At 40.0% G+C, this 26,889-nt stretch overlaps 2 protein-coding genes across 6 annotated transcripts; one reads left to right on the top strand and one right to left on the bottom strand.

The window, feature by feature from the left end:
• The first annotated feature begins 49 nt into the window (after nucleotides 1-49).
• LOC132857618 (NACHT, LRR and PYD domains-containing protein 12-like) lies at nucleotides 50-26,889 on the top strand. 5 transcript variants are annotated; one of them, XM_060887567.1, is made up of 17 exons: nucleotides 50-188; nucleotides 1,086-1,187; nucleotides 15,187-15,288; nucleotides 15,850-15,951; nucleotides 16,147-16,254; nucleotides 17,308-17,409; nucleotides 17,602-17,709; nucleotides 18,751-18,852; nucleotides 19,030-19,137; nucleotides 20,936-21,025; nucleotides 21,107-22,903; nucleotides 22,993-23,166; nucleotides 23,442-23,624; nucleotides 23,729-23,899; nucleotides 24,107-24,280; nucleotides 24,890-25,063; nucleotides 25,888-26,889. In XM_060887567.1, exons 1-17 carry the CDS (start codon nucleotides 175-177, stop codon nucleotides 25,892-25,894), a joined length of 3,618 nt encoding a protein of 1,205 aa, XP_060743550.1. In that variant the 5' UTR covers nucleotides 50-174; the 3' UTR covers nucleotides 25,895-26,889. The 5 variants fall into 5 exon arrangements, 3 of the variants coding, with proteins under 3 accessions (XP_060743550.1, XP_060743551.1, XP_060743552.1); XM_060887568.1 differs by lacking the exon at nucleotides 15,187-15,288; XM_060887569.1 differs by lacking the exons at nucleotides 50-188; nucleotides 1,086-1,187 and adding an exon at nucleotides 13,167-13,241.
• Nucleotides 2,845-4,035, bottom strand: LOC132858487 (uncharacterized). Its single transcript, XM_060888868.1, has 4 exons — nucleotides 3,821-4,035; nucleotides 3,294-3,573; nucleotides 3,110-3,176; nucleotides 2,845-2,984 (listed from the first exon to the last, which is right to left on the bottom strand). The coding sequence occupies exons 1-4, from the start codon at nucleotides 4,033-4,035 to the stop codon at nucleotides 2,845-2,847; spliced, it is 702 nt and encodes a 233-aa protein (XP_060744851.1).

Genomic DNA, 26,889 nt, shown 5'->3' on the forward strand with positions numbered 1-26,889 from the left:
GCATTTTCATCAAGCTGAGACATGAGAGTTAAAGAGTTACAGAAGGAGAAGAGTCACATGATGACTGGGTGGAGTTAAGAGGGGAAATGAAACAGATACAGCCACAACCTAAGAGCAATGGAGCCAGTAGGATTAATCCCAAATAATGAAAAATAAGATCATCCCTTGTGAGAAATGGAAGCCCTCAAGTGAGCATGAACCTTTTTGTTCTTTTCTGGAAATTGTATATATTTAAATAGCTAAAATGTGAATTTTTCTTTTAGTCTTTTGTGTGACAAACTATTTATGGACACATTATGGTTACTCTGAGGATTTACTTTGTTGGAGTCATTTTTGCATTGATTCTTCTTCCAGCACTTTATCTGTGCTCAAAGTGTTAACGTGTTTCAGCTGTTTTTATGATGACGTCATGCTGTGTTCTGGTGTGTCTCTACACAGAATGGCAGCAATGAATCAAATACCATTTAAAAATGTTCTCCAGAGCAAGCTGGAAGATTGCAAAATAACAATGAATAAACACCAAGCCGATTCTGTGTGTGAGAAGCGAGTCTTTAAAGCAACCTTTTTACCATTGAATTACATACAATGTAATTCAATGACTTAACATTACCTGTAATGCATTAATATACACTCACTGTCCACTTTAATAGGAACACCTGATACAGCTGTGTGTGTGTGTGTATGTGTGTGTGTGTGTCTGTGTGTGTGTATCACCAGTAATGTTAATAGATAGATGATCATATCAGTGGATCTTTGTTTGAATATTAACTACATACAATATTTAAATAAAAATATCAGTATTAACGTTAGGCGGAATCATGTTCGTGTTAACACCTTGCAACTTCTGATGATTATCAATGTTTAGAATTAATATAATTTATTTTAAAACATGGATGTAGTAACCGATGCTTAGTTACTCTCTTAACATTACCTGTAATGCATTAATGTTTACGTTTGTTAACTAAGGTGATGTTTACCTAATGCAGTAAATAATATTTCTTAATTTTAAATGTAAGAGAAATTGAGCCAAGTGTGTAGCTTTATGGTGTTCATATTGTGTCTCATGTATGAATTTTTATTTACAGTGTAGAACCGTCTTCGCCTGTAAGGAGCTGCTTGTCAATGAAAAGTGACCATTCAATGAACTCTCCACTGAAGTTTCAGGAAGAATCATCAAGCACTCCTGGGTAAGGCTAGGGAATCATTTTCATAGCCTACACTGTTTTGCACAGATTTGCATTAAATTTCTAATGACGTACATTTGATTTACACTTACCTGCGGAGGTTATGTCTTACAAATTCATCTGTTTTTTTTTTAAACTATCCTGCATCTGAAATCTAGAATGTCATAACTTTCTTTTGTAAAGTCATTTGTTTGGAATATTTTATTTCCGTTTTACTGATATACACATTACCTGCATAATGCATAAATATCGGTAAATAGTTAAGTTGCCAATATAAGAGCAATGGAAAACAGGGGAAAGTAAGATATTCACTTGTAAGAAATGGACAAGTTAAAAGTGATTTCTTTTTGTTTTTTTGCTAAAAGTATATGTAGAAATAGCTACAACATTTGTTATACATTTTTCATGTCTTTATTGGTGGATTTAATGTTCAATATTTATTCTTGTAACAAAAGTTTAAAGTCTTTAAATATCATTTTTTTCCCATCAAATTACCATGTTTCAAATTCCATTTAAAATGCAAAGGAATTTTTAATGTTTAAAACATGAGCTGTAATTTTTGTAACTTATTACTGATAATATGGAAATAAAGCTGTATTCACATTGTTTTATGTGAAGAGGATGTCTTGCGAAATTGAGCGTGAACAGATCATGTTTTGTTCAGGGGGAACCACAAACCTGGAGATTAAACTCACATGGATCTGATTGTGCTTCAATGAACAAGTCAAAGCCAAAATAAACAAAGAGCAACAACAGAGTATAAAATGTTCACATTTTAATAATCACAGTTAATTTATTAGGATGTTTTTTTTTCCATTGGCCATCCTTCAGCATTATGCCCACCTGATGAGTCGTTTCATCCAAAACATTCCTTCACGCTACTTGCATTTAATTTAATGATTTCTATCAGTACAATTAATTTTCACGTAAACAATATTATTAAAGAAACTTGTGCATCTGCTCAATCATGCCACAGTGCATAAAATCAAATAAAGGTCAGAGGTTTCAGTTATATATTAACACTATTACGAAATTATAGTGTTTAAAATGATGCAGTGTTGGTTTTCATAAAGCTTACATTATCTAGCGTCTTAACCAACAATTAATTACAGCATTAATATACACTCACTGTCCACTTTAAAAGGAACACCTGTACAACTGTGCATGTATTCCAATGTTACAGTTTTTCTTGATTGCTAAGACACATTTCTTGAAAGCTGCTCTCCTTTTCTCTAAACTGTGAACACAAAAACCAATTCTCAAGCTACATTCACAAAACCTCAGACTCTCCTTGCCAAAACCAAACTTTCACCTCAAAACAGTTCAATCTGTGCTCAAAACTGAACTATGTTGTCAAATCGTGCCCCGAGTCAATCAAAACTAAAATCTCTACAGAACAGTCACTAAACACTACGTAGAAAAATAGAAAACACAATGCTCAGGACATGAAGCTGGAGAAATGTTTATTGTTCACTGTAGGCTAAATGCATGTTGCAAAACAAAAAAACCTGTGCATTTAGCACTTGTACAAAAAGACAACACAAATCTTGTGCATTTACACGTAGCACTTGTAAAAACAAACAGAAATCTTATGCGTTTGCCACTTGTGTACAGTAAGCCCATGTAAAAAATAAAGTACAAAAATACACAAGTAAGTGCGTCACTCAGCCACAGCATCATGTCTCTGTACTGGGTCAGGCCACAGGACTTCATCCACATCACAGGCCACATTTTGTCTGGCCAGGCAACTGGGGAAAAAACCCCTGGCATGCCGTATCCAGGCTTGGCATGCCTCCACACCTATGTCACCACAGGCAAGTCCCATGGCTTGCAGGAGATGTACCCTGGTGTAAGGTTGGCGTTCATATACCTTCCACCACCATGAGGAGAAGAATTCCTCAATGGGGTTTAGAAAAGGGGAGTACGGTGGAAGGCAAAGATTGATAAAACGTATTCATGGGGTCTTTCCATTGCATCCAGTTGAAGAACCCTCTGTAGAAATAGATATACTGTAGTTTTGTGAGTGATACGGAAAAAATGATTTAGGCCACTACAGTAAATCACTACTTAGAGTAATCAACATTGAATGTGTTCTGGATATATGCCAACCTGTACATACTGGAATCTTTGCTCTTTGACTCTGTCTGAGTTGCGATCAAAGGGCACTCTGTATAGCTGTTTCATGCGCAGTCTGTTGCGCTTGAGGACACGATCAACAGTAGAGAGGCTGACACTGTTGATACCCTCAAAATTTACATGGTCCTCAATGATCTGCTGAATTTCACTCAGTTTAATGGCATTGTTCTCACGGACCATATCAACAATTAGGGTCTCTTGGTGTGGGGAGAACATACCTGTCCTCCCACCCCCATGTGGCAGTCTTTCAATTCTACAAAAAGAGAACATGGAGTTACAAAAAATATACATGGAATACTAGGTTGGAATATATATCTAACTGTCTAACAAACAGTTAGACCAACCCTCCATTACAATACTACAGTACATTGGTACAGTGATGTACTGAAACATAGATTTACTTACAGTATACTGTGGTACAGTATACAGTATAGTACGTCATACAGTAATTGCTGTCAACATTTACATACTGTACTATAATGTCAAAAAAAGGTAATTACCTGTTCTCTTCTCTAAATCTTCGGATTATGGTGGACACAGTGAATCTACTGATGTTTGGTTGTACCCTTTGTCCAGCCTCCCTCATGCTCATACCATGGACAAGTACATGGTCAATCACAGTAGCTCTGATTTCATCAGATATTACTGTTCTTTGTCTTCGCTGACCACCTCGACCTCCTCTCACACAAACTCTTCCTCTCAGACTTCTATCCATTGTAGGGTCTCGCAAACCAGTGCTCTCTGAACTGGCTTGCTGTATATGATCCCTCACATTATTAGCCACAAATGTGATCAATTTTGAGTTGTTGTGTTCAAGTGGTGACACCTGTGCTTTAATTATGTTGGCTTTGTAGAAGCCAACATTCTGATTTCCTTTATAAGCTTATTATTATTATTATTATTATTATTATTATTATTATTATTATTATTATTATTATTCTTAGCCACAAATTTATCAAGAGTAACTCGTCCTAGGGCTTTCGAGCCACATGCACCAAATTCGGATATGTCGTAGACCCTGGTCTGAAGTTTGTTGCTATTACTTTTCTAAGCGATCGGAATTCCGGCATTCCCGGTACGGAAGCTCAAAGTGGCCTTTTTTCGTATCCACTTCCATTATAAATTTTGGAGGTTTATAACTCGGCAAGTTTTCGAGCGATTTACACCAAACTCGGACAGGTTCTTTAGGACGTTACTCCGGACAAAGTTCCGGACTCGGCGTTCCGACGGAACTTTCGGTTTTCCCGTAGTCGACGATGGAACGTCCCATAGACTTGAATGGGGAATTCCTAAAATTCCTCTAAGCTTTCACACACGCAGCGTGCGCAGAGCTCAGGCACGGCTTCTCTCCTGTGTTCTATGCAGTATAATAATAAGTAGAATCCCTTAATGACTGCAGTATTGACATGAAATGTCCAAACCCTCAGTAGCCACTTTTTGCCAAAAGTATTGGCACCCCACCGGGTATACTGGTGACGTCACGTGTAGCCCCACCCCCAGCATAAGCGAAATCAAAAATGAGCACAATATGGACATGTCATATATCAAAACACTCAGCCCAATGAGGGGAACTGCCCCACGTGTATTTTGGTCACGTGACGTCACGTGTATAGCCCCGCCCCCAAAATAAGCGAAATCAAAAATTTGCACAACATGGACATGTGACATATCAAAACACTCAGCCCAATGAGGGGAAGTGCCTCACGTGTGTTATGGTCACGTCACGTCACGTGTCATCACGTGAAAATAAAAAATTTGCACAACATGGACATGTGACATATCAAAACACTCAACACAATGAGGGGAACTGCCCCACGTGTATTTTGGTAACGTCACGTGACGTCACGTGTAGCCCCGCCCCCAAAATAAGCGAAATCAAAAATTTGCACAACATGGACATGTGACATATCAAAACACTCAGCACAATGAGGGGAACTGCCCCACGTGTATTTTGGTCACGTCACGTGACGTCACGTGTAGCCCCGCCCCCAAAATAAGCGAAATCAAAAATTAGCACAACATGGACATGTGACATATCAAAACACTAAGCACAATGAGGGGAACTGCCCCACGTGTATTTTGGTCACGTCACGTGACGTCACGTGTAGCCCCGCCCCCAAAATAAGCGAAATCAAAAATTAGCGCAACATGGACATGTCATATATCAAAACACTCAGCACAATGAAGGGAAGTGCCTCACGTGTGTTATGGTCACGTCACGTCACGTGTCGTCACGTGTCATCACGTGAAAATAAAAAATTTGCACAACACGGACATGTGACATGTCAAAACACTCAGCCCAATGAGGGGAAGTGCCTCACGTGTGTTATGGTCACGTCACGTCACGTGTCGTCACGTGTCATCACGTGAAAATAAAAAATTTGCACAACATGGACATGTGACATATCAAAACACTCAGCACAATGAGGGGAACTGCCTCATGGGTATTCGGATCATGTCACATGCTCATGTCCGCTCGCCTCCAAAAGTATTGGCACCCTAGCGGTCCAGTAGCTTTCACAATCTTTCTGTCCACTTGCCTCCAAAAGTAACACTAACCCTTATGTCCACTCGCCTCCAAAAAGCACCGGCCTTTGCGAATACTTGCACCGTCAAAGCCAACATCAAAGTTTGTCTCGACGAACTTTACAAATCTAGTTGTGTTTGACTTTTTTCACATGTGTTCACCATTATGCAGCACAATGAAAATGTGTTGGCAAGTTGTGTCTAATCAGGTGAAAAGTGCTTATGGTTTTGCCAAAAGAATTGAAGCTTTCTTGAAGCAATGAAGCTTTCAACCCAATTGTATCAGAAAAAGGTTCATTACTCGAAGCTTTTCAAATCAGAGCTCGATGAGGACCTCTGCTGGGGAAAGTGCTATCACAGAATGTTCCACAACCAAACAACGTATTCATTTTAGAAGCAAAATTAATGGATTGACAAATTAAGGATAGATTAATAAATAAATGAATCAATATATTAAATACAATAATGTACGTTCTTATTGTATTTCTATAATTTACTATTTTACTTATAATTATGCACAATGTACTTTGTTTAAATTTAACTTTTTGTACTATTTGTATGCAACACAGCTGCAAATGCTTTGGTAATTGTGCTGTTCTCTACGAACATTTTGTATTGTTTGGTTAAATGTTGGTCTAGAGTGACCCCTTCTGTTCAAATGGGGTATCGCATATTGTTGTTTAAGTCCTTATATGATGACGTCACAGACGTGAGTCTAGTTTTGCAGCGGCAGCAGGGAAGAGCATGCGGTCATGGCTACTGCTCCTTGATTTAAGTTGGTTTGAAGGCACTTTCGGTATGTAGATATTGCTACATTATAGTTTCCAATTATATTTATAGCAAATTGTTATATTTTGTATGCCAGATGTTAATTTATCTTTCTTTGTTTTCGTGAATGGCATAATCTGTTTCTGGAAATAATTGATGCTAGCTACAAGGAATGTGGAGAGTCTTTGCTGTGTTTATGTAAACATATTATTGAATATGTAAGCTTAGAGTTCTTTATTTTGTATTTTTACAGTTTTACGTTACTCCATGGACAGCAGTAAATCTTGAAAAGCATTATTGAGTCTGTCGTCTTTGGGGGGCGTTATCTGACTGCATACTCGAGCAAGGCGTTTGAGATAAAGGGCAGTACAGTAAAACGAAAGCTCTTCGGTGATCGACCTCCAGTATCAAACTCCACGGCGGGGAGCTAGGCAGCTCATAAGGTGACCTTTTCTTCTACAATGTCTAAGTCAAGCTGCAAGTCTGGATTACAGAGGCAAGCATCTAATGCATCACGTTCGTCACAGCACTCACGTGGCTCATCGACTGTAATCACAGCCGCAGCTGCGATGGCTAGAGCAGAGGCCGAGACGGCTAAAGCGGAAATAGCTTTTGCGAAGAAAGAGGGCAAACTGAAAATACAACAAGCACAGCTTCAGGAATCATTAGACACTTTAAGGCTGGAAAAAAAGGTGGCAGCTATACAAGCGAAGGCCGAGGCCTTAGAAGCAGCTGCAGAGCAAGAAAGTAGAGAAAATTCGAGTATAATAGAGTTACCTATAGAGGACATACAAGAACGCACGCAGGCTTACTTAGCGGAACAAGCAGATAGAGTCGTGGACATACAAATGCCGGTGCTAGATGGGCCATTTCATGATAACGGATGCACAAACGTCTCCGAATCGCAACAAACACAGACTACTGTGCTACAGCAGGAAGGGCAGCATAGTCTTTATGGCACACCACCCAAGTCTCAGTTTGTCAATACAGAGGGCGCGCGGTACCCTACCATTCCACAATCTACAGATATAGACTTTACACGCTCAGCCCATCATGACACGTATTTCAGGTTACCTCAGGATATGTATCACTCAAGTTCTTCGGCATTTCAAGGCAACGAGGAAAGGAGCGGAGACAGGCGAGTGACATTCGACTATTCTCCAACCCAGTCAGTTACACCCTTACGAGTTGGACCGTATCAAGGCAATCCTCATGCAGATAACCAAATGTCTGATGTCGTCAAGTTTCTTGCAAGACGCGAATTAGTGTCCACCGGCCTAACACAGTTTAATGATCGTCCAGAAACTTTCAGAGCATGGCGGGCATCCTTCATAAATGTCACTAAACAACTTGACCTCTCACCTAGCGAGGAGATGGACTTGCTAGTAAAATGGCTGGGATGCGAGTCAGCCGAACATGTAAAACGGATCAGAGCTGTGCACATTAATCATCCACTACATGGGCTCAGTTTGATTTGGGACAGACTTTATGAAACGTATGGCTCGCCGGAAATGGTGGAAAGCGCTCTATTTGGGAAACTGGAGAGCTTCCCAAAAATATCAAACAGAGACAATCACAGATTGCGTGAGCTGGGAGATCTGCTCATGGAGATCCAAGCAGCTAAGCAGGATGGCGATTTGATGGGTCTTTCCTATCTAGACACACCACGGGGAGCGAATCCCATAATACAGAAATTACCGTACAGCTTACAAGAAAAATGGCTCACAGCCGGATCTAAGTACAAAAAGGACTACAGAGTCTCTTTTCCACCATTCAGGTTTCTAGTAGACTTCGTGTGCCAGCAAGCTAAAATGCGCAACGATCCAAGCTTCTTCCTCACAGCAGTACAGGAAGAATCGTCCAAACCAAACAGACAATCAAACAAAACGGTTTTCCGCAGAGCCGTCGCCACACACAAGACTCAGGTCTCTTCTGAAAGTTCGTCAGCTGCCAGTGAACTAAAAAATAAAGTAAACCCAGCAAAACAGTGCTTCATACACAATAAGCCTCATCCTCTGTCCAGATGTAGAGGATTCAGGATGAAACCTATGGAAGAGAGAAAGCTTTTGCTTAAACAACAAGGCATATGCTTCAAATGTTGCAGCTCCATAGCACACATGGCAAAGAACTGTGATCAGGCTGTCAAGTGTTCAGAATGCAACAGCATTTCCCACATGGCAGCACTCCATCCAGGTCCAGCACCATGGACCAGAGAACCACAATTCCCTACTTCAGAAGATCACAAAGAGAGTGAGGACGTACCTGTGGAATCCGAGGTTTCCTCAGCTTGCACGGAGGTATGCGGAGACAGTCAACTTCCACGCTCATGCTCCAAGGTTTGTCTAGTGAAAGTATTTCCTGAGAGCCACCGTGAGAAAGCAGTCAAAATGTACGCTATATTAGACGATCAAAGTAACAGATCGCTGGCAAGATCAGAATTCTTCGATCTGTTTGGCATTACCGAGTGTAGTGTAGCCTATACTCTCAAAACATGCGCAGGCACAGTCGAAACTGAAGGCAGACAAGCACGAGGCTTTCAAGTAGAATCCTTTGACGGAAGCATAGTCTTGCGCCTACCAGTGCTCCTTGAGTGTAACGAAATTCCGGACAATCGTTCCGAAATCCCCACTCCAGAAGTGGTTAGGAACCACAGACACCTAAAACATCTTGCGAGGTACATTCCAGAGCCAGACCATCACATTCCCATTTTTCTCCTGTTAGGCAGAGATATGATCAGAGTCCACAAAGCCCATAAGCAGGTGAACGGCCCACCGAATGCTCCCTTTGCGCAAAAGTTGGACTTAGGATGGGTCATCGTTGGAGACATGTGCCTTGGGAAAGTTCATAAGCCTACCTTCATCCAAAGTTACCACACCAACATTATGGAAAATGGTCAGTCTACATATTTTCACCCGTGTCCTAACAATTACACTATAAAAGATAGGTTCCAAAGCGTATCATTCACCAAGTCTCTTATCAAGGAGGAGACTCAAGGACTAACAGGATTGGATGTATTTCAGAGGACAAAAGACGATGAGAAAACAGCTCTGTCAATAGAGGACAGACAGTTTCTGCAGATCATGGACCGAGAAGTCTATAAAGACGAGGAAAATTCATGGGTTGCACCACTCCCATTCAGACAGCCAAGGCAGTATATCCCGAACAATCGTCCACAAGCTGCGGAACGTTTCAATTCGCTTCTACGATCTTTCAGGAGGAAGCCCGAGATGAAAAAGGACTTTGTAGCCTTTATGGAAAGATTGTTTCAAAATGACCATGCAGAAATAGCTCCTTCAGTTGGTCCCAATGAACAGTGCTGGTATTTACCTTCCTTTGGCGTATACCATCCGAGAAAGCCATCCCAGATCCGAGTGGTCTTTGACTCGAGCGCTCAATGCAAAGGTGCATCACTGAACAAGGTTCTCTTGTCGGGTCCTGACCTCAACAACAGTCTCCTTGGAGTCCTCATGCGTTTTCGCAAAGAGCCTGTTGCCTTCACAGTGGACGTACAACAAATGTTCCACTGCTTCAAAGTTCGGTCTGCAGACAGGAACCACCTTAGGTTTCTCTGGTTTCGAGAAAATAACCCAGAGAAAGAGGTCACGGAATATCGTATGAAGGTACACGTATTTGGAAACAGTCCCTCTCCGACAGTGGCCATTTACTGTCTCCGTCGTGCAGCTCAAGAAGGAGAAAAGGAATTCGGTCAAGACGCCCGACAGTTCGTAGAGCAGGACTTTTATATGGATGATGGATTGAAATCCTTACCCTCCTCAGAGATGGCCATAGACCTTCTAAAGAGGACACAGAACATGTTGGCTGAGTCTAATTTGAAGTTGCACAAATTAGCTTCAAACAGCAAGGAGGTTATGAGAGCTTTCCCATCTGAGGATTACGCAAATTCATTGAAAGAACTGGATTTAGGTGTTGGCTCACTTCCTATGCAACGAAGTCTTGGCTTGCTTTGGAATTTGGACACAGACTGCTTCAATTTCCATGTCCAACAGGATAGTAAACCTTATACTAGGCGTGGATTGCTGTCTGTAATCAACAGTTTGTACGATCCACTAGGATTTGTGGCCCCTATCACGATTCAAGGCAAGGTACTACTGCGAGAGCTAACTGAGAATGTTGCTGAGTGGGATGCGCCCTTACCCGCAAACAAACGAAAAGTGTGGGAGAAATGGAGAGGGTCATTGCAAGAACTGCAACATGTACAAGTCCCAAGAAGCTACGGGCCCACATCACTGTCAGAAGCTAAGTCCAAGGAGCTCTGTGTGTTTTCTGATGCTTCCGAGCGAGTGATCGCAGCAGTTGCTTACCTGAAAACAGTCGACTCGGATGGTAGCTGTCACATGGGGTTCATCGCAGGCAAATCAAGGTTAGCGCCACAACCAGAGCTCACTATACCTCGTCTGGAACTCTGTGCAGCCGTCTTAGCTGTGAACATGATGGAAACAATCACTGCAGAGATTGCTGTCAAATTTGATGAGATTACCTTCTTTACGGATAGTCGAGTGGTCCTCGGATATATCTACAACGAGAAACGTAGATTTCATGTCTACGTAAGCAACCGTGTACAAAGAATCCGAAACAGCAGCAATCCAGAACAATGGAAGTATGTGAGCTCACAGCAGAATCCAGCTGATGTTGCAACACGACCAATAGCTCCAACCAAATTGCAGGAGACCATATGGTTCAGCGGACCACCATTCTTACATCATCCAAAAGCAGGGACCTTACCTAAGGAATCCTTTGCACTTGTTGATCCTGGTCGAGATTCAGAAGTTCGTCCAGAGGTTACAGTGTTGTATACCACTGTCTCAAATCGCTTTGAACGCTTTTCAGACTGGAGCCGGCTAGTCAGAGCTGTTGGGAAGCTGATTCATATTGCACGCTCTTATAAGCAATGTCAAAAAGACACTTCTCAGGTATGCAAAGGATGGCACTGTTGCAAACTTCCTTTAAATGCCGACATAATACTCCAGAGCGCAGAAGTTGTCATACGAGCAGCACAACAGGAAACTTATGCTGACGAGTTGCAGCACCTTAAACGGAATGAACCACTTTCTAAAACTAGCACAATTCGAAGTCTGGATCCCTTCATTGATAAAAGTGGATTGTTGAGGGTCGGAGGTCGTTTGGATAAAGCAGATCTAAGTTCTGAGGAAAAAAGACCCCTCATCATACCCGGCAAGAATCATGTAGCGTTGCTTCTAATACGACACTTTCATGAGCAGACGCATCATCAGGGTCGACACTTCACCGAAGGGGCGATAAGATCTGCGGGCTATTGGATAATTGGAGTCAAAAGGCGTGTGAACAATCTCATCCATTCCTGTGTTATATGCCGCAAACTCAGGAGGGGCTGCGAGACTCAGAAGATGGCAGATCTGCCTATCGACAGGCTTAGCACAGAGCCTCCCTTCACACATGTGGGATTAGATGTGTTTGGTCCCTGGTCTGTATCTGCCCGTAGGACGAGAGGCGGTTGCGCAGAAAGCAAAAGATGGGCAGTCCTATTCACATGTTTAAGCATCAGAGCGATTCATATAGAAGTGATCGAGTCCCTGGACTCCTCCAGTTTCATTAATGCTTTAAGGAGGTTTCTGGCAATCCGGGGTCCAGTGAAACAGATTCGCTCCGATAGAGGCACTAATTTCATTGGAGCTTGTAAAGATTTGCAGATTTTTTCCAATGTCAATGAAAAGGCGGTGAAACAATTCTTGTCAGATCACGGCTGCATGTGGACATTTAATCTTCCGCATTCATCTCACATGGGGGGCGCATGGGAAAGGATGATCGGCATTGCGCGCAGGATCTTGGATTCTATGCTTCTACAGATAAAGTCCTCTAAACTCACACACGAGGTACTCTCCACCTTCATGGCTGAAGTCACTGCCATTATAAATAATAGGCCACTGATACCCGTGTCAACCGATCCAGCAGATCCTTTCATCCTAACACCTGCCACATTACTTACCCAAAAGACTGATACTAGCTCCGTTCCGACAGGGGATTTCGGAAAACCTGATCTGTACAAGCAACAGTGGCGCACAGTGCAAAGCCTTGCAAATACCTTCTGGGACAGATGGCGTAAACAGTACCTCTCTACTCTACAGCAGCGACGAAAATGGCACCATCAGCAACCCAACATCTCCAAAGGATGCATAGTCCTGCTCAAGGACTCTCAGTCCAAACGGAACTATTGGCCCCTGGGCATCATAACGGAAACTTACCCCAGCCAAGATGGGCAAGTACGGAAAGTGCAAGTAAAGGTCATTGGGAAAGATGGACCTAAACTGTTTATGAGACCTGTCAACGAGATAGTACTCCTAATTCATGAAGATTCTAAATAGACTATTCAAGTTTAAACTCAATTGAAAGGGTTTGGTATTCCCCGAATCCCAGACGGGGAGTGTGCTGTTCTCTACGAACATTTTGTATTGTTTGGTTAAATGTTGGTCTAGAGTGACCCCTTCTGTTCAAATGGGGTATCGCATATTGTTGTTTAAGTCCTTATATGATGACGTCACAGACGTGAGTCTAGTTTTGCAGCGGCAGCAGGGAAGAGCATGCGGTCATGGCTACTGCTCCTTGATTTAAGTTGGTTTGAAGGCACTTTCGGTATGTAGATATTGCTACATTATAGTTTCCAATTATATTTATAGCAAATTGTTATATTTTGTATGCCAGATGTTAATTTATCTTTCTTTGTTTTCGTGAATGGCATAATCTGTTTCTGGAAATAATTGATGCTAGCTACAAGGAATGTGGAGAGTCTTTGCTGTGTTTATGTAAACATATTATTGAATATGTAAGCTTAGAGTTCTTTATTTTGTATTTTTACAGTTTTACGTTACTCCATGGACAGCAGTAAATCTTGAAAAGCATTATTGAGTCTGTCGTCTTTGGGGGGCGTTATCTGACTGCATACTCGAGCAAGGCGTTTGAGATAAAGGGCAGTACAGTAATACAAATGTACAGTTTTTGTCATGCCAATAAAGCACACTTACATTAAAATTAAGAGAGAGAGAGAGACTTTGCTCCTATTTTGATAATAATAAAATAACAGCAGCACTTTTAAACCACTTAATTATTTTAATAATTAAAACTGAAACAAGTGAATAAAATTAAAAGTAGGCTTTAACCTTGGCTATTGGCTACATCTTGGACAGAGGATCTGGCACTATCATGCTTTGCACAAAAATGCCTCAACCTGGATGATGTATTATTGTTATTATAGGCCAGCTGCTGGGAGCAAATCAAACACTGGACCTAAAAACAGATTAAGGATAGACCTCGTCTCAAAAGTATACAGTGTGAACCATTAAAAAGGATCATGCTATTAAGCGGTGCACAAAAGGCTTTTCTTGCATTCCTTTTCATTTTTCAACTTATTACTACTATCCAATAAATATATATGACAAAATATACGACATTAAATGTTACACTGAATCGTATAATTGCCCAATATAAATATAGGCTTCACAACAAAACCATATATATCCACCTTATTGGGCGAAATCAAATGAAAGTGTTCCCACATTTCAGATCTTTTTGTAACAGGCTCCATTGACAACTCACAACAATAAGCTCTCCTAAACAGCAATAGATTCCATGTAATACTCCAATACAACACGAGGGCGCGCACAATTTTAAACCTTTGAATCAGATAACGAAGGTCACGTGGGTGTGTGTGAACTGAAGCTTCGGACATCATTGGTCACGTGATTTTGCCAAAACGAATCAAGGTTCGATACAAAGCTTCAATGAAAATCGGTTCATCTTTTTGACACACGCCTCGAAGCTTCGATGTCACTGGTAACATCACTACCAAAAGAGTGATTGATTCAATCAGTGGGTTCAGGCAACTGAGCATTTGGTTCAGACAATAGGGTTTAGTGTTTTAGCAATTGAGAAAAACTGTAATAGATGCTTATATCAGTTTCTGTTTGAATATTAAATAAATACTGAACATTAACTGTGTAATGAATAAAATGTTAATGCGAGGGGGGGCACGGTGGCTTAGTGGTTAGCACGTTCGCCTCACACCTCCAGGGTTGGGGGTTCGATTCCCGCCTCCGCCTTGTGTGTGTGGAGTTTGCATGTTCTCCCCATGCCTCGGGGGTTTCCTCAGGGTACTCCGGTTTCCTCCCCCGGTCCAAAGACATGCATGGTAGGTTGATTGGCATCTCTGGAAAATTGCCCGTAGTGTGTGATTGTGTGAGTGAATGAGAGTGTGTGTGTGCCCTGTGATGGGTTGGCACTCCGTCCAGGGTGTATCCTGCCTTGATGCCCGATGACGCCTATGATAGGCACAGGCTCCCCGTGACCCGAGGTAGTTCGGATAAGCGGTAGAAGATGAGTGAGTGAGAGAGAGTGAGTTAATGCGAGGCAGAATGGTGTTTGTTAACTAATGTAAAGTTCACCTAATGCAGTAAATAATATTTCTTCATCTTAAGTGTAACGCATTGTTCTGATTTCTAAAATAAATGGAGCCAAGTATGATGTTTCATGATGTTAATATTGTCTCATGTATTAATCCTCCTGTATTGATCCTCTCTTACAGCGTAGAACCTTTGTCACCTGTATTGAGCTGCTTGTCAATGAAAAGTGACCATTCAATGAACTCTCCACTGAAGTTTCAGGAAGGATCATCAAGCACTCCTGGGTAAGGCTAGGAGATCATTAGTTTTGCATTTATTCTCTAATGGGTCTAAATCGCTAGGTCAAGAATGAGTCTGCTTGTGGAAACCAATAGAAACCAATAGATCCTCGTAAGACTGTTTTCTTTATAAAATGTTTTCCATTGACATGCACTCCTGGTTTAAAAAGCTAAAAAGTTTTCCCAAATATCTATTTATTAACATTACTTTATTTTTTAAAGATATTCATAGATAACTTTCATCTATAAGTTTGATAAAAAGAAAGTGCTGAAATTGCATTTCTTTCATTTAGATACATTTAAGCTGTTACAGACTCACAGGCAACAGCGGTTGAAAAATGTCCTTTAATACACACAAAATCTGGATAGACTTTAGAAGTTTAAACGTGTATAAAATGACTGTTGTAACACCAAAGGGAGAGTACTCCATGTTAATGGCCACGGTTTTGAAATGGGCCCATATGAGTGTGAAGGTCGGGTGTCTACCTGCTTTTTGTCATCAAAAACGGAACTGATCAATTCAGAATTATACATTTAAATCTAATCTATTGTATGTATTTTTTACAGAGTAAAACCACCTTCACCTGTACCAAGCTGTCTGTCGATGAAAAGTGATAATTCAATGAACTCTCCACTGAAGTTTCAAAATGAAACATCACAAGTTCCCATGTAAGACTTTAACCTACAGTGAATACATAAGTACAAAGGTGTTACAGCTGCATTTATGAACATGACACTTAAAAAACAGGATAAGATAATATGCAGCAGGTCCATCAGTCATGTAAAAAAAAAAACACACAAGTTATTAAATATATTTGTTTTAGAACTGTCGACTATTTTGACACTATTCGTGTTCATGTTAAGGGCAATTCAACAGAAAAGATTACACACTTCACCATCCAGCTGTGTGTCTGTTAAAAGTGACTGGTCTATGGAACAACCAATTTCTTTGAACAAATCTACTGAGCACAGGTAGGAGTTCTGTTCAGTTATGTTTTGGAGGCATGTTTTCCCTCAGGTGTTATATTTGTTCACTGTACTGGCAGATGTTCCAATATCTTACTGGGAATGCTATACCATAGAGCTTTGTATTCCTATTTGCCAGGAAGTACACTGAAGGGATACACACAGTTCTTCCAAATATTTTTCCACAGGTCTCACTCCAATATCAGACTGTGAAGGCAGTATCATTTCATTTACATAATTTAATGTTCGTGAAATCATTCGGTGAACACTCATGTCCTCTATGCATAGTGATCTCACTCACTCATTTTCTACCGCTTATCCGAACTACCCCGGGTCACGGGGAGCCTGTGCCTATCTCAGGCGTCATCGGGCATCAAGGCAGGATACACCCTGGACATAGTGCCAACCCATCGCAGGGCACACACACTCTCATTCACTCACACAATCACACACTACGGACAATTTTCCAGAGATGCCAATCAACCTACCTTTGGACCGGGGGAGGAAACCGGAGTACCCGGAGGAAACCCCCGAGGCACGGGGAGAACATGCAAACTCCACACACACAAGGCGGAGGCGGGAATCGAACCCCCAACCCTGGAGGTGTGAGGCGAACGTGCTAACTACTAAGCCAACGTATGCATAGTTACATGTTTTTTTTGAGTGTGCAAACCAATATGCCTTTGGGAGTGATAGTTTGGGGATGATTTTCATCCATTAATCCTGACAAATTTATTTTAGGTTCTTGGGGTTGGTTGGGTGGTGTTCCTGTCAGTATTTCTTTAATGCAAACTTAGTTTCACTTACAGTATGTTTTAAATTAACATTCATTTTTGGTCAGCAAGTATTTCAAAGAAATTCAGAAGCTAAATCAAAAATGTAATTTGTGCTTGTGTAGATAGATAGATAGATAGATAGATAGATAGATAGATAGATAGATAGATAGATAGATAGATTGATAGATTGATAGATTGATTGATTGACTGACTGATTGATTTCCTTGAATGATGTGCATACATTATACATTTAAATCTAATCTATTGTATGTTTTTTTTACAGAGTAAAACCACCTTCACCTGTACCAAGCTGTCTGTCGATGAAAAGTGATAATTCAATGAACTCTCCACTGAAGTTTCAAAATGAAACATCACAAGTTCCCATGTAAGACTTTAACCTACAGTGAATACATAAGTACAAAGGTGTTACAGCTGCATTTATGAACATGACACTTAAAAAACAGGATAAGATAATATGCAGCAGGTCCATCAGTCATGTAAAAAAAAAACACAAGTTATTAAATATATTTGTTTTAGAACTGTCGACTATTTTGACACTATTCGTGTTCATGTTAAGGGCAATTCAACAGAAAAGATTACACACTTCACCATCCAGCTGTGTGTCTGTTAAAAGTGACTGGTCTATGGAACAACCAATTTCTTTGAACAAATCTACTGAGCACAGGTAGGAGTTCTGTTCAGTTATGTTTTGGAGACATGTTTTTCCTCAGGTGTCGTTTACCTAATCTAATGTTCCAATATCTTACTGGGAATGCTACAGTATACCATAGAGCTTTGTAATTCTATTTACCAGGAAGTACACTGAAGGGATACACACAATTCTTCCAAATATTTTTCCTCAGGTGTCACTCCAATATCAGACTGTGAAGGCAATATCATTTCATTTACATAATTTAATGCTCGTGAAATCATTCGGTGAACACTCATGTCCTCTATGCATAGTTCTCTCACGCACTCATTTTCTACCGCTTATCCGAACTACCTCGGGTCACGGGGAGCCTGTGCCTATCTCAGGCGTCATCGGGCATCAAGGCAGGATACACCCTGGACATAGTGCCAACCCATCGCAGGGCACACACACTCTCATTCACTCACACAATCACACACTACGGACAATTTTCCAGAGATGCCAATCAACCTACCATGCATGTTTTTGGACCGGGGGAGGAAACCGGAGTACCCGGAGGAAACCCCCGAGGCACGGGGAGAACATGCAAACTCCACACACACAAGGCGGAGGAGGGAATCGAACCCCCAAGCCTGGAGGTGTGAGGCAAACGTGCTAACCACTAAGCCAACGTATGCATAGTTACATGTTGTTTTTTTTGAGTGTGCAAACCAATATGCCTTTGGGAGTGATAGTTTGGGGATGATTTTCGTCCATTAATCCTGACAAATTTATTTTGGGTTCTTAGGGTTGGTTGGGTGGTGTTCCTGTCAGTATTTCTTTAATGCAAACTTAGTTTCACTTACAGTATGTTTTAAATTAACATTCATTTTTGGTCAGCAAGTATTTCAAAGAAATTCAGAAGCTAAATCAAAAATGTAATTTGTGCTTGTGTAGATAGATAGATAGATAGATAGATAGATAGATAGATAGATTGATAGATTGATAGATTGATTGACTGATTGACTAATTGATTTCCTTGAATGATGTGCATACATTATACATTTAAATCTAATCTATTGTATGTATTTTTTACAGAGTAAAACCACCTTCACCTGTACCAAGCTGTCTGTCGATGAAAAGTGATAATTCAATGAACTCTCCACTGAAGTTTCAAAATGAAACATCACAAGTTCCCATGTAAGACTTTAACCTACAGTGAATACATAAGTACAAAGGTGTTACAGCTGCATTTATGAACATGACACTTAATATGCAGCAGGTCCATCAGTCATGTAAAAAAAAAACACACAAGTTATTAAATATATTTGTTTTAGAACTGTCGACTATTTTGACACTATTCGTGTTCATGTTAAGGGCAATTCAACAGAAAAGATTACACACTTCACCATCCAGCTGTGTGTCTGTTAAAAGTGACTGGTCTATGGAACAACCAATTTCTTTGAACAAATCTACTGAGCACAGGTAGGAGTTCTGTTCAGTTATGTTTTGGAGACATGTTTTTCCTCAGGTGTCGTTTACCTAATCTAATGTTCCAATATCTTACTGGGAATGCTACAGTATACCATAGAGCTTTGTAATTCTATTTACCAGGAAGTACACTGAAGGGATACACACAATTCTTCCAAATATTGTTCCTCAGGTCTCACTCCAATATCAGACTTACTCACTCTCACTCATTTTCTACCGCTTATCCGAACTACCTCAGGTCACGGGGAGCCTGTGCCTATCTCAGGCATCATCGGCCATCAAGGCAGGATACACCCTGGACGGAGTGCCAACCCATCGCAGGGCACACACACACTCTCATTCACTCATGCAATCACACACTACGGACAATTTTCCAGAGATGCCAATCAACCTACCATGCATGTCTTTGGACCGGGGGAGGAAACCGGAGTACCCGGAGGAAACCCCCGAGGCACGGGGAGAACATGCAAACTCCACACACACAAGGTGGAGGTGGGAATCGAACCCCCAACCCTGGAGGTGTGAGGCGAACGTGCTAACCACTAAGCCACCGTGCCCCCTCCAATATCAGACTGTGAAGGCGATATCATTTAATTTACATAATTGTCATTTTCATGAAATCATTCGGTGAACACTCATGTCATTTTTTTTGTGCTAACCAATATGCTTTCGGGAATTAATGTTTGGCACTGATTTTCATCCATTAATCCTGACAAATTTATTTTGGTTTCAATTTGTGTAAGTTGAAAGACTTTAACCTACAGTGCATACATAAGTACAAAGGTGTTACAGCTGCATTTATGAGCACGACACTTAAAAAACAGGATAAGATAAATGATCATATTCTTTAAAGTGCAATATGCAGAAGGTCCATCAATCATGTAAAATCACTAAACTGGCATATAGTGCTGTCTAACATATTGTTCCAATATCTGACTGGGAATGCTATACCCTAGAGCTTACATCAAAACATTTGGTGAGCAGTCGCCCTGTAATTCTTCAAGTCTCTGAAACTGATTTTCCAAAAGATATTCCCTGAAGTGTTGTTTTAATAATGGGATGCTGTCTGACAAATCAGTTTAACATCTCTCATTGATGTTCAAATTGGTTGAGAACTGTTGGAGATCATTGTATAGCTTTCAGACTGATACAGGTTACTATCACACATATTTAAGCCTGTTTTCATCCTGTTTCCAAATTTGGGTCTTGCAAAAGTTTGATTATTTTATTTTAGCCAAAATAAAAAATAAAAGGGAAAATACCTGATTTCTAACTTTCGATTGGGTGGGAAGTCCTCAGCCAATGGACAATGATCTGACAGGCACTGAACTGTTCTTATTTATTTTACCCTCTATCAGAATTAAGACCAGTTCCTTTTTGGTAAGTGTGCCAGAAGTAGACATCAGAGATTTTCAAAGAAAAGTCAAGAATAGCAGCGGAAAAAGTGCACTATGTAAAAACAATGTAGAAAAATGTGAGTATGGTTAATATGATAATGTGACTGTGACTTGACATACGGCTAAGTACGGTGACCCATACTCAGAATTTGTTCTCTGCATTTAACCCATCTAAAGTGCACACACACAGCAGTGAACACACACACCGTGAACACACACCTGGAGCAGTGGGCAGCCATTTATGCTGCGGCGCCCGGGGAGCAGTTGGGGGGGTTCGGTGCCTTGCTCAAGGGCACCTCAGTCGTGGCCGGCCCGAGACTCGAGATATGGTAATAAATATGATTATTCTTACCTTTTTAACAGCTGTATTGTTTACATTTTTTCTTCAAAAATAGGAATAGTACCAAGATTCAACTAAACAAGCCAATGACAAACATAACTGGAATTTCAGAAAACATGATTAACTCTGCTCATGACTCTCAAAAGTAAGCTACCGTCTTGTTATATATTTATTAAGGATTTTTTGTACTGTGATTGTGTGCTACATAATATACATTATGTTACAGGTTCTCACCTGAAGAAGAATCATACATAAAATTAAAATCCAGTCTAAAGAATCGATTTCAGCAGATATCTGATGGCCTACAAAGACAGGGATATTCAAAACTTCTCAATGACATCTACACAGAGCTTTACATCACAGAGGGAGGAAGTGGAGAAGTGAATAATGAACATGAAGTGAGGCAGATTGAAGAAGCATCAAGGATTCACCAGATAACAGATGACAAGCCAATTAAATGCAACGACATCTTCAAAGCCTTAAAAGGACAAGATAGAGTCATTAGGACTGTGATGACAAAGGGAGTTGCTGGAATTGGAAAAACAATCTCTGTGCAGAAATTCATTCTGGACTGGGCTGAAGGCACAGCGAATCAAGATGTCCATTTCATATTCCCACTTCCCTTCAGGGAGCTTAACCTGTTGAAGGACCAGCGGTTCAGTCTGGAGGATCTGCTTCATTATTTCTTTCCACAGCTAAAAGATATAAAGATTGCGAATGTCACGACAAAAAACATTGTGTTCATTTTTGATGGTCTGGATGAACATCGTTTACACCTGGATTTTCAAAACAGTATGGTTGTTAGTGAGGTAAATATCACTACCTCAGTTGATGTTTTGCTGACAAACCTCATCAAGGGGAATCTTCTTCCTTCTGCACTCATTTGGATAACCTCCAGACCAGCAGCAGCTTGTCAAATTCCTTATGAATGGATAAGTCAGGTCACAGAGATCCGAGGATTTAATGACCCTCAGAAGGAAGAGTACTTAAGAAAGAGCATCAGCGACGTAAACCTGGCCAATGATGTCATCAAACAACTAAAGTTGTCAAGGAGCCTCTATATCATGTGCCACATACCGGTGTTTTGTTGGATTTCAGCAACTGTTTTAGAGAAGTTGTTAAAAGAAGCGGAGGGCAAATCAATTCCCAAGACTCTGACTCAAATGTACACACATTTTCTCATAATTCAGACTCACATTAGAAAGGAAAAGTATAACGAGGAACAGAGAGATGACAAAGAGATGATTTTTAAATTAGGAGAACTTGCCTTCAAACAGTTGCTAAAAGGCAATTTGATCTTCTATGAGGACGACCTGAAAGAGTGTGGCATCAACGTCAATGATGCAGTCGTGAACTCAGGAGTTTGTACCCGAATCTTCAGAGAGGAGTTCGATCTTCTCCAGAGTAAAGGAAGGGTGTTTTGCTTCGTACACTTAAGTATCCAGGAACATCTTGCAGCTTTGTATGTGCACATAGACTTCAGCAGAGGGAACAATACTGTGCTTCACCAGTGGAATCCGACAAAGTGCGCCATTAAATTTACATGTATGTCCCTCGCTGAACTTCACAAGACTGCTGTGGACAAAGCCTTGCAATGTAAAAGTGGGGAGTTTGACCTATTTCTCCGCTTCCTGCTTGGCATCTCTCAGGAAAGCAACCAGGCTCTGCTGCAAGCGCTGATAACACAGACATCAGAATCCAGTTCGCAAAGTGTTCAACAGACAATCGAGTACATCAAAATCCGGCTCAGGATGCGCCTTGATCCAGAGAAGTATATCAACCTGTTTCACTGCCTTAATGAACTCAATGACTTTTCTCTCGAGGAGGAGATACAAGAGTTCCAGAGATCCAGACGCCTTGCCAAAACCAAGCTCTCACCTTCACAGTGGGCTGCTCTGGTGTTTGTGTTGCTGACCTCAGGAAACTCACTAGATGTCTATGACCTGAGGAAATACTGCATGGACAATTCAGACGAATGCCTTCAAAGAATGTTGCCTGTTGTGAAGTTGTCTAGAACAGCCGAGTAAGTTTTCTGCAACCCATGGAAGATGAATATAATAATTTTCTGAAGGATTCCTATGTTTCAGCTTTGTCTCCTGATTTGTCTTACAGAGTCAGAAACTGTAACCTTTTGGACAAAGGCTTTCGAGCTCTGACCACAGCCATCAGCTCAAAGTCGTCAAGCCTCAGAGAACTGAAACTCGGTAGTAATGTTTTGCATCAGTCTGGAATAAGAATTATTTCTGAAGGTCTTCAAAGTCCACATTGTAAACTGGAAATTCTGGAGTAAGTTAATGTTGTTAACACAAAGAAGCATTTCTGTTTAATATTGCCAGTGCTCCCCTAAGATAAATAATTTAACCATTACAGTGTGCTGGATAATTTAAAAATTAGAAAAATAGTTACTTAAACCCTTTTTTAAAAGCAAACCCCTTTGTTATAATGTTTAAAATAAGACTTTTAATGGTTCCTCCATATTATATCTACATAAAACATTTATAGACTATACTTATTTGTCTATATTCTTAATTCTATTTGTTTTTTTTTTGTTTTTTTTGCAGATTGTCTGATTGTGCTATTCAAGCAGAAGACTGCAGTCCCCTTTTCTCAGCCCTTAACTCAAACCCTTCACAGCTAAGAGTGCTTGACCTGAGCTTCAATCCCCTGGGTGCATCAGGAACATCAGGAATAATCCTCCTCTCTGATGCTTTGAGAAATCCACACTGTAGGCTGGAGACATTAAAGTGAGCGCTAGATCATACTTTTAAACAGTCAATTTAATGTAATTTATCTTAGACAAAATTATTTTGATATTTTATTAAAAGTGAAACTTACAATTTCTCACCAGGCTTTATAGCTGTCAGCTAAGCAGTCAATGCTGCCCATACCTGGCTGAGGCGCTGAAAAATAACTCCAGTTTGATTGAGTTGGATTTGAGTAAAAATGCTCTTAATTTTCGTGGAGTACAACAGCTCTCTAAAGGCCTGGGGAATCCGTCCTGTAAACTGAGCGTTCTAAAGTAGGAGATTTATCTAAACCGTTTTATACCACCCAAAGTGTCAGAATAAATATTGACTTTTCTTCAACTATTTGTGTTTGTGTTAGAAATGCATTACATGAGTAAAAAGACACTAGCTCTTGTGTTCACGAAAAGTGTTTTGATCACAAAAAAAGAGCTGTATTAGCTGACATAGTGTACTGTATATCTGTCTGTTTCTATATACAGTTTATCAGACTGTGGCATCACCAGTAACGGCTTCCGCTCGCTGTTTGACGCTCTGAATTCAAACCCCTCTCACCTGACTGAGCTGTGTCTGAACAGGAATAAATTTGGGGACATTGGAGTACAGTACATCTCAGATCATCTAAGCAAACCCTGCTGTAGGCTGGAAAAACTAAGGTGAACATGAATTCAATTTAATTCTATAAATAGGATTTTTTAACAAATAGCTTTCAAATATAAATGAATATTAGGGGAATATTAAATAAATTGATCAGGGAAAATGGTTCCACATACCGCAAATCTAGAAGCTAATGCATGTTTTATGTCTAAATTTAGCCTCTTGAGTATTGCAGCGACTCTAGCATGATTAACATTTAAAGGAATCTTCTAGTTTAACTTTTGGTGATGTATTCTTGTATTGTTTTTGATACCAATGACACAAATTGTAAATCCTACAGATTAGCTTTTTTCAAGATAATAATGATGGAGTTAGCTTGATGCTAATTGATGGACAAAAGCCATTAGCCTCCAATGCAAGCCTGCAGGAGAAAGACAATATCGTCGCTGCTCATAAATAGAAAAGAAATCTTAGTCCCAATTAATCTTTTATTCTTACTTGAAACGTAAAGTACTTTAAAGAAAAAACAGTAGCTTAGAGGTTGGTGAAAGTGGGAAATAGATAGTGTACTTTTCAATGTGGACAATTTTCACACAAAACTTTATACAGTAACTGCTTACACTTTTTGGAGACTTGTGTGAAGTGTAATTAAATGTGTATTTTTCTAGTTTGTCATACTGTTTTGTCACTGAAATCGGTTGCACTGCTTTGGCGTCGGCTCTTGCACTGAACCCATCACACCTCAAAGAGCTGCAACTAACTGGGAACCAACCAGGGAACACTGGACGGGAAAAACTTTCAGTTCTACAACAACATAAAGACTACAGACTGGAAAAACTAAAGTGAGTTGTCTCCTTTTTATACACAACTAATAGTTCTGATAATCTGTAATATCTGGATAATCTAAGATAAAAGAGCATTTTTGAGGACTCTGGGAACTCAGAAACTTAGTATAACTAACATGTAGGTCCAGAAAGCTTTTCTGATCATGTACTTTTCTAATTTCTCATGATTATATATTTCTCATACTTATATGATTACGATTATGAATATATTCTACATGGGTGTGAATCTTGCCATACTTAACATATATTTGTATGGTTTCACTGGAAAATAACAATACAAACACAAATACACTTACAGCATTGTACAACTGACCAATTGAGGGTTAAGAGCCTTGCTCAGGGACCCAGGAGAGGCAGCTTGGTGGACCTGGGATTCAAACTCATAAACTTTTGATTAATAATACAATACCTTCACAACTAGGCTACTACTTCCAAGCAAGCACAGGTTTCTCTGAAAAGCCCTCACAGCATAAGAAATAGTTAAAAAAAAAAATAAAATGCCATTTTTACCTTCCTCACAGCAGCTGGGTGCATTAAAGATGTAGACCAAACAATACCAGGGGAAGTTGACTCCTCGAGGATCCTCAACACTTAGTTTATAAACACCAAAATATTACACCACTTTAGAGTACCCGTAACACCAACTGTAGTCTAAGTTATAAAATAAACTCCCAAAAATTAACTCTTACCCAAGTTTATGTCTAACTCCAGAATATTCCACTCCAGAAATTTGCTGTGTACTTTAGTAAACTAAATTTGAGTAACTTTCTAATCATTATGTTTAATCATAAATAATGTTTTTTTTCCTCATATCATTGTAGGTTATAGAAGGCTCCTGTACAGGACACAACTAAATGCATTCTTTAATGCTTGAAAACAGAAATGGAAGTGTGGAAGGTGGAAGGGCTGCTCACACTGGGCATGGTGATCTATCCTGATCTGTCTTTCAACTGAGCAAATACTAGATATGTGTCTTGTGAGATGTTTTCTGTGATCATCAAGAACAGTTGAGCATGTTTGTGTTTATGGAAAGATGTTGAATTCACTGTGTCTGATGAAGGAACCACTTGAATGTAATATTCCGTTTTAAGCAGCTTCAGGAAAAACCACAAAACCACACACACACACACACACACACAAAATATGATTACCAGTTAAATTATATGTTTTACTGCAAGTATAGAAAAAAAGAAGTGGCCCTAGAACATATCCTTGGGGAACACCAAACTTTTAATTTTGTATTAATAAAAGGATTCTCCATTAGCAGTCTCCAGTTTTACAATGCACAATATTTTTATCGTGATGCCTCAGGATACTCTTACTACAGTACATCACATAGTCATGCAGTGTTTTTACTCCAACCAGGTGAAGCATGATGATATCATCATGTATGGGATGATTTTGTTTTAAACAAACTATGATTGATAGATTGAGATTTATCACTGACTCGTATCTATAGTTCTGCATGGATCTGTGTGATGCCTTTGTTTTGTAGTATTTTCTTTAACAAAATCTGGTTGTATCCATTTTTATAGGGGCTCAAGTCATGACATAATAGATTTATGCCAATTTATTATTAAAGATGTTTAAATGATACATTTATAAATGATATCCCACTGCATACTGTAAAGGGTTTTTATTTGGGGGGGTCCAGTTCTTCTGATCACAAAATGACTTTTCTGAATGCACTTTATGCACTTACCATTATTCCGTCAGTCATATGAACAGTATGTGAAATAAATCACTTTATTTGTACTATGTCTCTAGTGTTTGTCTAATATGTGGGTTTTTGTATTTTTTGTGAAGAACTGGATAAATAAAGT

This window comes from Tachysurus vachellii, chromosome 15 (assembly GCF_030014155.1).
Source record: "Tachysurus vachellii isolate PV-2020 chromosome 15, HZAU_Pvac_v1, whole genome shotgun sequence".
In the NCBI taxonomy this organism is placed as follows: domain Eukaryota; kingdom Metazoa; phylum Chordata; class Actinopteri; order Siluriformes; family Bagridae; genus Tachysurus; species Tachysurus vachellii.

Coding starts and splice junctions, on each gene's coding strand:
- LOC132857618 (XM_060887567.1), top strand. Junction 18,853..19,029: donor GAAACATCACAAGTTCCCAT/GTAAGACTTTAA, acceptor GTTCATGTTAAG/GGCAATTCAACAGAAAAGAT. Junction 23,167..23,441: donor TGTAAACTGGAAATTCTGGA/GTAAGTTAATGT, acceptor TTTTTTTTGCAG/ATTGTCTGATTGTGCTATTC.
- LOC132858487 (XM_060888868.1), bottom strand. CDS start 4,035: ATGGATAGAAGTCTGAGAGGAAGAGTTTGTGTGAGAGGAGGTCGAGGT. Junction 3,574..3,820: donor AGATTTAGAGAAGAGAACAG/GTAATTACCTTT, acceptor CTCTTTTTGTAG/AATTGAAAGACTGCCACATG. Junction 3,177..3,293: donor AAAGATTCCAGTATGTACAG/GTTGGCATATAT, acceptor CTATTTCTACAG/AGGGTTCTTCAACTGGATGC.